Source organism: Hyla sarda, chromosome 10 (genome assembly GCF_029499605.1).
Source record: "Hyla sarda isolate aHylSar1 chromosome 10, aHylSar1.hap1, whole genome shotgun sequence".
Lineage (NCBI taxonomy): Eukaryota > Metazoa > Chordata > Amphibia > Anura > Hylidae > Hyla > Hyla sarda.
The window spans coordinates 1857613-1869744 of NC_079198.1; the positions used below are offsets into that span (position 1 = coordinate 1857613).

Genomic DNA, 12132 nt, shown 5'->3' on the forward strand with positions numbered 1-12132 from the left:
CCCCTCACTGACAGCTGCCCCCATGTGCTGTGCCCCTCACTGACAGCTGCCCCCATGTGCTGTGCCCTCCTCACTGACAGCTGCCCCCATGTGCTGTGCCCTCACTGACAGCTGCCCCCATGTGCTGTGCCCTCCTCACTGACAGCTGCCCCCATGTGCTGTGCCCTCCTCACTGACAGCTGCCCCCATGTGCTGTGCCCTCCTCACTGACAGCTGCCCCCATGTGCTGTGCCCCTCACTGACAGCTGCCCCCATGTGCTGTGCCCCTCACTAACAGCTGCCCCCATGTGCTGTGCCCTCCTCACTGACAGCTGCCCCCATGTGCTGTGCCCTCACTGACAGCTGCCCCCATGTGCTGTGCCCTCCTCACTGACAGCTGCCCCCATGTGCTGTGCCCCTCACTAACAGCTGCCCCCATGTGCTGTGCCCTCCTCACTGACAGCTGCCCCCATGTGCTGTGCCCTCACTGACAGCTGCCCCCATGTGCTGTGCCCTCCTCACTGACAGCTGCCCCCATGTGCTGTGCCCTCCTCACTGACAGCTGCCCCCATGTGCTGTGCCCTCCTCACTGACAGCTGCCCCCATGTGCTGTGCCCCTCACTGACAGCTGCCCCCATGTGCTGTGCCCCTCACTAACAGCAGCCCCCATGTGCTGTGCCCTCCTCACTGACAGCTTCCCCCATGTGCTGTGCCCACTAACTACCTGCACAACGTGTCAGTGCACCATGCCAGCCCCCCTGTTGTCATCTCTTCTGTATCACCAGTCATCCCTTTTGCTGTCTCTTTTATGCTGCTCTGTCCATGCTGTGCCCCCTGCTCTGTATGCTGTGCCCCTGCTCTATCTGCTGTGCCCCTGCTCTATCTGCTGTGCCCCCTGCTCTGTATGCTGTGCCCCCTGCGCTGTATGCTGTGCCCCCTGCGCTGTATGCTGTGCCCCCTGCGCTGTATGCTGTGCCCCCTGCTCTGTCCATGCTGTGCCCCCTGCTCTGTCCATGCTGTGCCCCCTGCTCTGTATGCTGTGCCCCCTGCTCTGTATGCTGTGCCCCCTGCTCTGTCCATGCTGTGCCCCTTGCTCTGTATGCTGTGCCCCCTGCTCTGTATGCTGTGCCCCCTGCTCTGTATGCTGTGCCCCCTGCTCTGTATGCTGTGCCCCCTGCTCTATCTGCTGTGCCCCCTGCTCTGTATGCTGTGCCCCTGCTCTATCTGCTGTGCCCCTGCTCTGTATGCTGTGCCCCTGCTCTGTATGCTGTGCCCCTGCTCTATCTGCTGTGCCCCCTGCTCTGTCCATGCTGTGCCCCTGCTCTATCTGCTGTGCCCCCTGCTCTGTCCATGCTGTGCCCCTGCTCTATCTGCTGTGCCCCTGCTCTGTCCATGCTGTGCCCCTGCTCTATCTGCTGTGCCCCCTGCTCTGTCCATGCTGTGCCCCTGCTCTATCTGCTGTGCCCCCTGCTCTGTCCATGCTGTGCCCCTGCTCTGTATGCTGTGCCCCTGCTCTATCTGCTGTGCCCCCTGCTCTGTCCATGCTGTGCCCCTGCTCTGCCTGCTGTGCCCATTGTCTCGTGAGCCCACTGTGCTCTGCCCTCACTACCAGCATCACCCCTGATGGCACTGTCCATGTGATGTTTATTCATTACAGCTACAAAATAACTGAAAGCAAAAATATTCACCCCCTCCCAATTACTGACACCTCCACATTGCAGGGCCCCCATGACTGACACCCCCACCATCACAGGGCCCCCCATGACTAACACCTCCACATTACAGGGCCCCCCATGACTGACACCTCCACCATCACAGCCCCCTATGACTGACACCTCCACATTACAGGGCCCCCCATGACTGACACCCCCACATTACAGGGCCCCCCATGACTGACACCTCCACATTACAGGGCCCCCCATGACTGACACCTCCACCATCACAGGGCCCCCCATGACTGACACCTCCACCATCACAGGGCCCCCCATGACTGACACCTCCACCATCACAGGGCCCCCCATGACTGACACCTCCACCATCACAGGGCCCCCCATGACTGACACCTCCACATTACAGGGCCCCCCATGACTGACACACCCACCATCACAGGGCCCACCATGACTGACACCACCATCACAGGGCCCCCCATGACTGACACCCCCATCATCACAGGGCCCCCCATGACTGACACCCCCATCATCACAGGGCCCCCCATGACTGACACCTCCACCATCACAGGGCCCCCCATGACTGACACCCCCACCATCACAGGGCCTCCAATGACTGACACCCCCACCATCAGAGGGCCTCCAATGACTGACACCCCCACCATCACAGGGCCCCCCATGACTGACACCTCCACCTCCACATTACAGGGCCCCCCCCATGACTGACACCCCCACATTACAGGGCTCCCCATGACTGACACCTCCACATTACAGGACCCCCCATGACTGACACCTCCACCATCACAGGGCCCCCCATGACTGACACCTCCACCATCACAGGGCCCTCCATGACTGACACCTCCACCATCACAGGGCCCCCCATGACTGACACCTCCACCATCACAGGGCCCCCCATGACTGACACCCCCACCATCACAGGGCCCCCCATGACTGACACCCCCACCATCACAGGGCCCCCCATGACTGACACCCCCACCATCACAGGGCCCCCCATGACTGACACCTCCACCATCACAGGGCCCCCCATGACTGACACCTCCACCATCACAGGACCCCCCATGACTGACACCTCCACCATCACAGGGCCCCCATGACTGACACCTCCACCATCACAGGGCCCCCATGACTGACACCTCCACCATCACAGGGCCCCCATGACTGACACCTCCACCATCACAGGGCCCCCATGACTGACACCTCCACCATCACAGGGCCCCCCATGACTGACACCTCCACCATCACAGGGCCCCCCATGACTGACACCCCCACCATCACAGGGCCCCCCATGACTGACACCTCCACCATCACAGGGCCCCCCATGACTGACACCTCCACCATCACAGGGCCCCCCATGACTGACACCCCCACCATCACAGGGCCCCCCATGACTGACACCCCCACCATCACAGGGCCCCCCATGACTGACACCTCCACCATCACAGGGCCCCCCATGACTGACACCTCCACCATCACAGGGCCCCCCATGACTGACACCCCCACCATCACAGGGCCCCCATGACTGACACCCCCACCATCACACGGCCCCCCATGACTGACACCCCCACCATCACAGGGCCCCCCATGACTGACACCCCCACCATCACAGGGCCCCCCATGACTGACACCCCCACCATCACAGGGCCCCCCATGACTGACACCCCCACCATCACAGAGCCTACGAGACACATTATTAATGAACTCGTCAGCACTCTTATCACTAATTCTTAGTACTTTTTTTAAATTTCCATAGTAAGTTTCGTAAATGTGATTTTCAGATTTGAGTGTGAAAACCTATAGGGGGAGATTTATCAAATCCTGTCCTGAGCAAAATGAGAGAAGCGATCTGATTGGTTGCAGGTATTGATAAATCTCCCCCATAGACACTAAGGGTATGCTCACACTGAACGGTAGCATCTGTGCGGATGGGTCTTTTCCCGCGAGACCCGTTCACACTGCAGAAATTGTTCAGCGCCAAGAAAGAACATGTTCATTATTTGCGTTGAAGTCCGCGAGCACTGCACAGCCATCATTGGTGACAGCGCAGTGCTGCGTGGTTCTACCGCCACCGCCAGGCTGAATCTCCGCTCACTGAATTTAAGGAGCAAAGATTCCGCTACAGATCCGTAGTGTGAACACAACCGAAGATTGTCTCCTGTGAGGTATTTACGTTGTGACTACAGGGGTCGCTCATTGTACAGAATAACATTGAAGGGGAACAATGTGTCCGGATGGAGGTCACTACGACTCCTCAGACTGACCTTGTATCGCAACGCTGATAAAGAATATAGAACGTGTAGCTGGAAGGTCATCGCTGCTCAGCGCATACACGTTACATTGGGGGGGGGGGGAATCTATTTGTGGGAGATAAGCCTTATAGAGACAGACAAATAACGGCAAAACAGGGGTCAAAGATGGTGACGGACACAGGTTGTTCCTCTTTTTATTTTTCCAGCCTAAACAAATACAAACTAAATCCTGCTTGTCCTGCACCAACACAGAAATCCTCCCTATCTATACAGGTGGCTTACTACCAGCCGCCCACCATAACAGTCATCAACAATGGGTTACTCACTTCGGACTCCATCTCTCAGAGGTTCCTCACAGCCTCACTTGCAGACTGAATGTCACTTAGTCTTAAAGGGATACTCCGTCCCTAGACATCTTATCCTTTGGATAGGGGATTTCTGAGCAGTACCCAACATTCATTTAGAATGCTTGGAGCAGGCGGCGGGGGTCGTGATGTTACTGTCACGCCCCCTCGTGACTTCATGCCACGCCCCCTCCCATAGACTTGCATTGAGGGGGCGTGATGTGATGTAACGAGGGGTGTGGCAGTGACGTCACAACCCCCACCGCCTGCTCCAAGCATTTGGAACAAAATGTTGCGAACGCTGGGGCAGCAGAGTACCCCTTTAAAGCTCAGCGATGAGCTGTCTTCAGCACCTGTGTTGATAGCGGCTAGAATGAAAATTTGGAATTGCCCAGGAAGGGGACAAAAGACCCTAAACTATCAAACCTTCCCTCACATACCAAGAAAATCCAATAACAAGATTTATCAAATTACTACTTTATTTGGTAAATACTAATAATAATTTAACTATTTCTTGATTTCCCATACCTCACCCAGCTTTCTCTGGATGGGATATGCACTTCCTGAAAACTGGTATCCATTTCTCTTTGGACATTTAGTGCCACCATTTCTGTTGCTGTCTTACACACAATATATATATATATATATATATATATATATATATATATCCCCTCTTAGATGCAAAAATCCATCATGTATCAGGGTCTTGCATGGAATCTTGTACAGAATGTAATGGAACATGCCACTGTATGAAACTGGGGACACACGGGTACGGTACAGGCCCATATACCACCAGCCCTACAATGAGGTCCAGACACCTACAGACGGGACTCACACACGTCTGACTATAATAACTGAACAAACTGTTCCCGTCACCTCCCAGCGCCCGCGGGTGACGCTGCTGACTCATGGGATCTCTGATCAGCCTCACAGGTGCAGATCCTCTACCAGACCTTCTCAGTTTACACAAGATCTTGTATCAGTTTTTTTACACACAAAATACATTTGGAAAGTTTTTGGACCCTTAGACTTTTTATTTTTTATTTTTTTACTTTCACAACATAAATGATATATATATAAAAAAAAATCCCTTTGTTAAAGTTAAGTAATGGAAATGTTACCAAACTTTTTAAAGGAAAACTAAAATAATGGCATAGACATAAGTATTCATACCCTTTTCTATGACACATGCTGAGATGTTTCTGCACCTTGGTTGGAGTCACCGGTGGTAAATTCATCTGATTGGACAATACACAGCCCTGTCTATATATATATATATATATATATATATATATATATATATATATATCAGAGCAAACACCAAGCCATGAGGAGGAAAGAACTGTCTGTAGAGCTCAGACACAGCCCTGTCTATATATATATGAGAGCAAACACCAAGCCATGAGGAGGAAAGAACTGTCTGTAGAGCTCAGACACAGCTCTGTCTATATATATATATCAGAGCAAACACCAAGCCATGAGAATGAAAGAACTGCCTGTAGAGCTCAGACACAGTCCTGTCTATATATCAGAGCAAACACCAAGCCATGAGAATGAAAGAACTGCCTGTAGAGCTCAGACACAGCCCTGTCTATATATCAGAGCAAACACCAAGCCATGAGGGGAAAGAACTGCCTGTAGAGCTCAGACACAGCCCTGTCTATATATCAGAGCAAACACCAAGCCATGAGGGGGAAAGAACTTCCTGTAGAGCTCAGACACAGCCCTGTCTATATATCAGAGCAAACACCAAGCCATGAGGGGGAAAGAACTGTCTGTAGAGCTCCGACACAGCCCTGTCTATATATCAGAGCAAACACCAAGCCATGAGGGGAAAGAACTGCCCGTAGAGCTCAGACACAGCCCTGTCTATATATCAGAGCAAACACCAAGCCATGAGGTAGAAAGAACTGCCTGTAGAGATCAGACACAGCCCTGTCTATATATCAGAGCAAACACCAAGCCATGAGGGGGAAAGAACTGTCTGTAGAGCTCCGACACAGCCCTGTCTATATATCAGAGCAAACACCAAGCCATGAGGGGAAAGAACTGCCTGTAGAGCTCAGACACAGCCCTGTCTATATATCAGAGCAAACACCAAGCCATGAGGTAGAAAGAACTGCCTGTAGAGATCAGACACAGCCCTGTCTATATATCAGAGCAAACATCAAGCCACGAGGAGGAAAGAACTGCCTGTAGAGCTCAGACACAGCCCTGTCTATATATCAGAGCAAACACCAAGCCACGAGGGGGAAAGAACTGTCTGTAGAGCTCAGACACAGCCCTGTCTATATATCAGAGCAAATACCAAGCCATGAGGGGGGAAGAACTGCCTGTAGAGCTCAGAGACAGCCCTGTCTATATAAAGTCTCACAGCTGACAATGTATATCAGAGCAAATACCAAGCCATGGGGGGAGGGGGGGGGGGGAGGAGGGAAAGAACTGCCTGTGGAGCCCAGAAACAGGATTGTGTGGAGGCACAGATTTGGAGAAGGATACAAATAAATTTTTACTGCACAGAAAGTTCCCAAGAGCTCAGTGGCCTCCATAATTCTTCTACAACCAGGATTCTTCCTAGAGCGGACACCATAAAACGCTTATATGGCAGGTGCCAATTGCCTTATAACAGAGGGGGCAAAAATCCTTGCTTTCTCCAAATAGAATAAGTGATAATTATATTGTTATGTTAACTCATATCTGGACAGTATATTCTCATATCTCCACTGATACATTGTGACAATACAATCAGTACTGTAAACAACTAATCACCCGCTTCTCACAACCCATAAGGAGGACAGTAAATGCCAAATATTCATCCACAGGGGTGTAAAGGGGTATTCCAGGAGGTTTTTGTTTCTTTGACTATGCTTCAGGGGCTGGAAAGTTGGTGTACTCCATAATATAGTGTCTGTGTTTCATGGTGGTCTTACAATTGTTCTGTGATTTTTGCCCCAAAGTTTACTTTTAGCGGCATAGAAAATGAATGTTGTCCCAGGTTTTCCCTGGTTGAAGTGTGGCCTGAGACATTACATCACTAGTCTGGTGTTCAGAGGGAACCTGGCTGTGCTTCAATGGGTGGAGTGACTGCTGGGAGGGGGAGATCATTGTGCAAGAATTAAAGTTTTGCAACCTTGGGGTAGCTGAAGTGTGGGAGGGAGTGAAGTGACAAGGGACAAACAAGGGATCCTGGGACTAGTAGTTTAAGGGAACAAACTCGAACGGGAAATAGCCAGTTTACAAAAAGCTAGCCACAGCGTTATGGTAATCTCACAACATAGCCATTTAACCCCAAGACAAGCGCAGATAATTCCTAAGCCTGTCCATTACTGTCTGGCAGGAACGTACTAAAATCACCTTATGGTGGAGAACCCCTTTAACTGCTTATATAGAATTCTTCTTATTGTCACCTTCTCGTGTTGGGTGTGACAATTCTGCATGGTGTGGCCTGGATCCTGTATGGCGTCTTACATCACATGTTCTCTAAGTGTTCTATATACTAGGATCATCAGGAGGATCACGTGTCCTGTATTTCGTATTCAGTATGTGTTTTTCTTTGTAGGATCACATGTTCTGTATTTCGTATTCAGTATGTGTTTTTCTTTGTAGGATCACGTGTCCTGTATTTCTTATTCAGTATGTGTTTTTCTTTGTAGGATCACATGTCCTGTATTTCTTATTCCGTATGTGTTTTTCTTTTCAGGAGGATCACGTGTCCTGTATTTCTTATTCAGTATGTGTTTTTCTTTGTAGGATCACATGTCCTGTATTTCTTATTCCGTATGTGTTTTTCTTTTCAGGAGGATCACGTGTCCTGTATTTCTTATTCCGTATGTGTTTTTCTTTGTAGGATCACGTGTCCTGTATTTCTTATTCAGTATGTGTTTTTCTTTTCAGGAGGATCACGTGTCCTGTATTTCTTATTCCGTATGCGTTTTTCTTTTCAGGCAGCGCTGGCATCACTGTGCGGCAGCTGAAGTGAAGAATGAGCCCATCCTGGAGTTCAAACATGGCAGCCCCGAAAGAGCGGCCCTGCAGAAAGTAAGAATCTGGCTCTGGTTTAGTGATAGTCTATTAGATCGGTGGGGGTCCCCCAACTGGTCAGTTGTATCTACGAACCACAGCGCCCCCCTTTATTGTGGTTTATCACACACGGGTCTGTACTATTATTAGAGCCTGTGTCTGGTGTTATAGTTCTCTACAGCTTTGTCTCTCAAGTGAATGGGACTGAGCACAGCTGTTGCAAAACTACAACTCTCAGCATGCCCGGACAGCCAACGGCTGTCCGGGCATGCTGAGAGTTGTAGTTTTGCAACTGGAAGTCCACAGTCTTTAGTTGTGAAGTCTTGGATAACCCCCTTTGATACAAATTAAAGGAGTACTCCGGTGGAAAACTTTTTCTTTTTTTGCGGATAGGGGATAAGTGTTCTATGGCTGCAGTTCCCCTTTAAGGTACGGTGTCCTTTAAGGGGTACTCCGGTGAAAACCCTTTTTTTTTTTATATTAAATCAACTAGTGCCAGAAACAGATTTGTAAATTACTTCTATTAAAAAAATCTTAATCCTTCCAGTACTTATTAGCTGCTGAATACTACAGAGGAAATTCTTTTCTTTTTGGAACACAGAGCTCTCTGCTGACATCACGAGCACAGAGCTCTCTGCTGACATCACGAGCACAGAGCTCTCTGCTGACATCACGAGCACAGAGCTCTCTGCTGACATCTCTGTCCATTTTAGGAACCGTCCAGAGCAGCATATGTTTTCTATGGGGATTTTCTCCTACTCTGGACCGTTCCTAAAATGGATAGAGATGTCAGCAGAGAGCACTGTGCTCGTGATTCAGCAGAGAGCTCTGTGTTCAAAAAGAAAATAATTTCCTCTGTAATATTCAGCAGCTAATAAGTACTGGAAGGATTTAAGATTTTTTTTAATAGAAGTAATTTACAAATCTGTTTAACTTTCTGGCGCCAGTTGATTAAAACATTTTTTTTTCCACCGGAGTACCCCTTTAATTTGGTAAGAACACAAAGGGGCGGTTGTTGTACAATTTGCACATGGTCCTATTATTGTGAATGTTGGTGAAGGCTCCGGTAATGATTTACCGCACTCACGGTTTACAGTCAATGATTCACTATGGGCCCCTGGTTAGAGGCTTTGTCTTGAGATGTTTCTTGAGAAGTGGCCATATTTATATAGGTAAAACTATTCAACCATTACACGTAAGAATAAGAGAATATCTACAAACTATAATCACAGGAAAAGTGATCGAACACAGGAAATGAAAGGAGTTCTGTAGTTATCCCATATCTAAACCAAAGTGGATAAGTTATAGATCGCGGGGGTCCGATAGCTGGTGACAGAAAGTTAAACAGATTTGTATATTACTTCTATTAAAAAAATCTTTACCCTTCCAGTACTTTTTAGCAGCTGTATGATACAGAGGAAATTATTTTCTTTTTTGTCTTGTCCACAGTGCTCTCTGCTGACACCTCTGTCCGTGTCAGGAACTGTCCAGAGCAGTATATGTTTGCTATGGGGATTTTCTCCTGCTCTGGACAGTTCCTGATACGGGCATCAGGTGTCATCAGAGAGCACTGTGGACAAGACAAAAAAACTGAAAAAGAAAATAATTTCTTCTGTAGTATACAGCCGCTAAAAAGTACTGAAAGGATAAAGATTTTTTAATAAAAGTAATTTCCAAATCTGTTTAACTTTCTGGGACCAGTTGATTTAAAATAAATATAATATATATATATATATATATATATATATATATTTAATTTTTATTTTTTTTTCCACCGGAGTACCCCTTAACTAAATTTTACTTATTCTATTGTGTATTATTCACTTTCGGTTATCCTCCATTTGTTTCAATTTGTGTCCTATATGACCCTCTTAATAAGCTTTTTATATTTTTGTAATGATTTAAAATTTTGTACTAGAGTAAGATAATAAAAAAAAAAAAAATAAAGTTTTCCTATAAGGGGAGGGGATTGTGTTAGATGTCAAAGGTCAGGATTAAAGGGGTACTCTGCCCCAGGACAAAGGATAGGGGATAAGATGTCAGATCGCGGGGGTCCTGCCGCTGGGGACCCCCGGGATCTCTGCTGCAGCACCCCGCTATCCTTACTGCACAGAGCAGACGTCACAGCCCGCCCCCTTAATGCAAGTCTATGGGAGGGGGCGTGACTTGGATAGGGGATAAGATGTCCTGGGGCGGAGTACCCCTTTAAGCACTGTGTATAGCATGAAAGGGCCCGTCGGCCAGCTGCTGTATCCAAGACTTGTTTGTCCCAGTAAAGAATTCTACTGCGGAGGGCAGTGCCAGCCGACATCTTCTTTCCGTATCCAGTTTTCCTTGAGAGGTTCAGTGTATACATCACATTCTAAGGATGTCTTGATGTTTTTCTTCCATCGCATCTCTAGGCACTGCAGGATCTTAAGGGCAAGACGGAAGAAATCCCGTGTGTGGTGGGGGGGAGAGGAGGTGTGGACCAAGGACGTCCGGTATCAGCTCTCGGTAAGACGCAGCCGAATCGCACGACAAAGATTTTATTCTTCACAGCGCAGCTTTCATTTTACCTGAACTGTTTAAAGGGGTACTCCGCTGCTCAGCCTTTGGAACTAACTGTTCCGAATGCTGGAGCTGGCGCCGATAGCCCCGCCCCCTCAATGCAAGTCTATGGGAGGGGGCGTGACAGTCGTCACGCCCCCTCCCATAGACTTGCATTGAGGGGGGTGGGGCGTGGGTCATGAGGGGGCCGGGCTATCGGCTCCAGTGTTCGGAACAGTCTGTTTCAAGCGCTGATCTGCGGAGTACCCCTTTAAGAATTGAAAGCCGAGTGCGATTGGTCGCTATGGGCAGTCTTTGAGTTCAGTTTGCCCTCGTTCACATCTCCGTTCGCAGAACGCGTAGACATGGTGGGACTTTAGACATGGTGGGACTTTGCTCCCGCCGGCCTTTACTGCAGGATTATTGCATGAATTTGTTCCTGTGCATTTTCTGATGCGTTTTGATTTGTTGCTCGCACGACCCCCCCTGGACCATTTTGACCCCTTTGTGTCCACACTCGCTACATCGCCTTTGTTTGTACCTTGTTATGTTTGTTAAATACAATAAAACTAAATTTTATTGTATTTAACAAACATAACAAGGTACAAACCAGTCATGTTATTTTTGTTTGCTGACATCCTGGAAAACAACGGAAACCAGAAGGAAAACCAGACTGACCCCATTCAAGTCACTGGGATCCGTTGGGGTCTGTTGTGCACCGGGTCATCCTGCTCAGTTTTTAATGACAGAGCTCTGACGCAGATGTGAGCTTAGCCTTAGAATACGTTCACATTAATATAATCAGGTGTGGAAATACCGCTGCAGAATTTCTGCACACCCACTGAAATCAATGAGTAGCAACAAAATCTGCTGCAGATTTTCCGCAGCTGGTTATGTTTGTGTGAACGTACCCTAAGGGACTGTGAAATCTGCCAAGAGAAGTTCCGAGCGGACATTCTGTTTGCAGAGGGGATAAAATGTTTTTACCTGGAATACCCCTTTAATCTCTCCGGCAGAAATTCAGCAAATTTCAGCAGAATCCACTTTGCAGCAGCCTCCTATTGCTGTCAATGAGATTGTGCAGTGAAAATGTGCTGATGAATTTCTGCTGGGCTGCATTGCGGTTATTGTCTGGGCCGGAATTCTCAGTGTGAGCGTATCCTGGCTAGACAGTTTTTCTTTAAAGGGGTACTCCGCTGCTCATCGCTTGGAACAAACTGTTCCGAACGCTGGAGCCGGCACCAGGAGCTCATGAAGTCATAGCCCCTAGAACTGTTTAAAGGGGCACTCCGCTACTCAGCCTCTGGAACTAACTGTTCCGAACGC

At 48.8% G+C, this 12132-nt stretch overlaps 1 protein-coding gene across 1 annotated transcript in view; it reads left to right on the forward strand.

Moving 5' to 3' along the window:
• The window catches only part of ALDH4A1 (aldehyde dehydrogenase 4 family member A1), a gene marked incomplete in the record, with an annotated part of 32689 nt that overhangs the window by 647 nt on the left and 19910 nt on the right, over positions 1 to 12132 (forward strand). Inside the window, 3 exon segments of the mRNA XM_056544279.1 lie at positions 8202 to 8295; positions 10680 to 10727; positions 10729 to 10773. Of these exon segments, the coding sequence (XP_056400254.1) occupies positions 8202 to 8295; positions 10680 to 10727; positions 10729 to 10773 (187 nt within the window).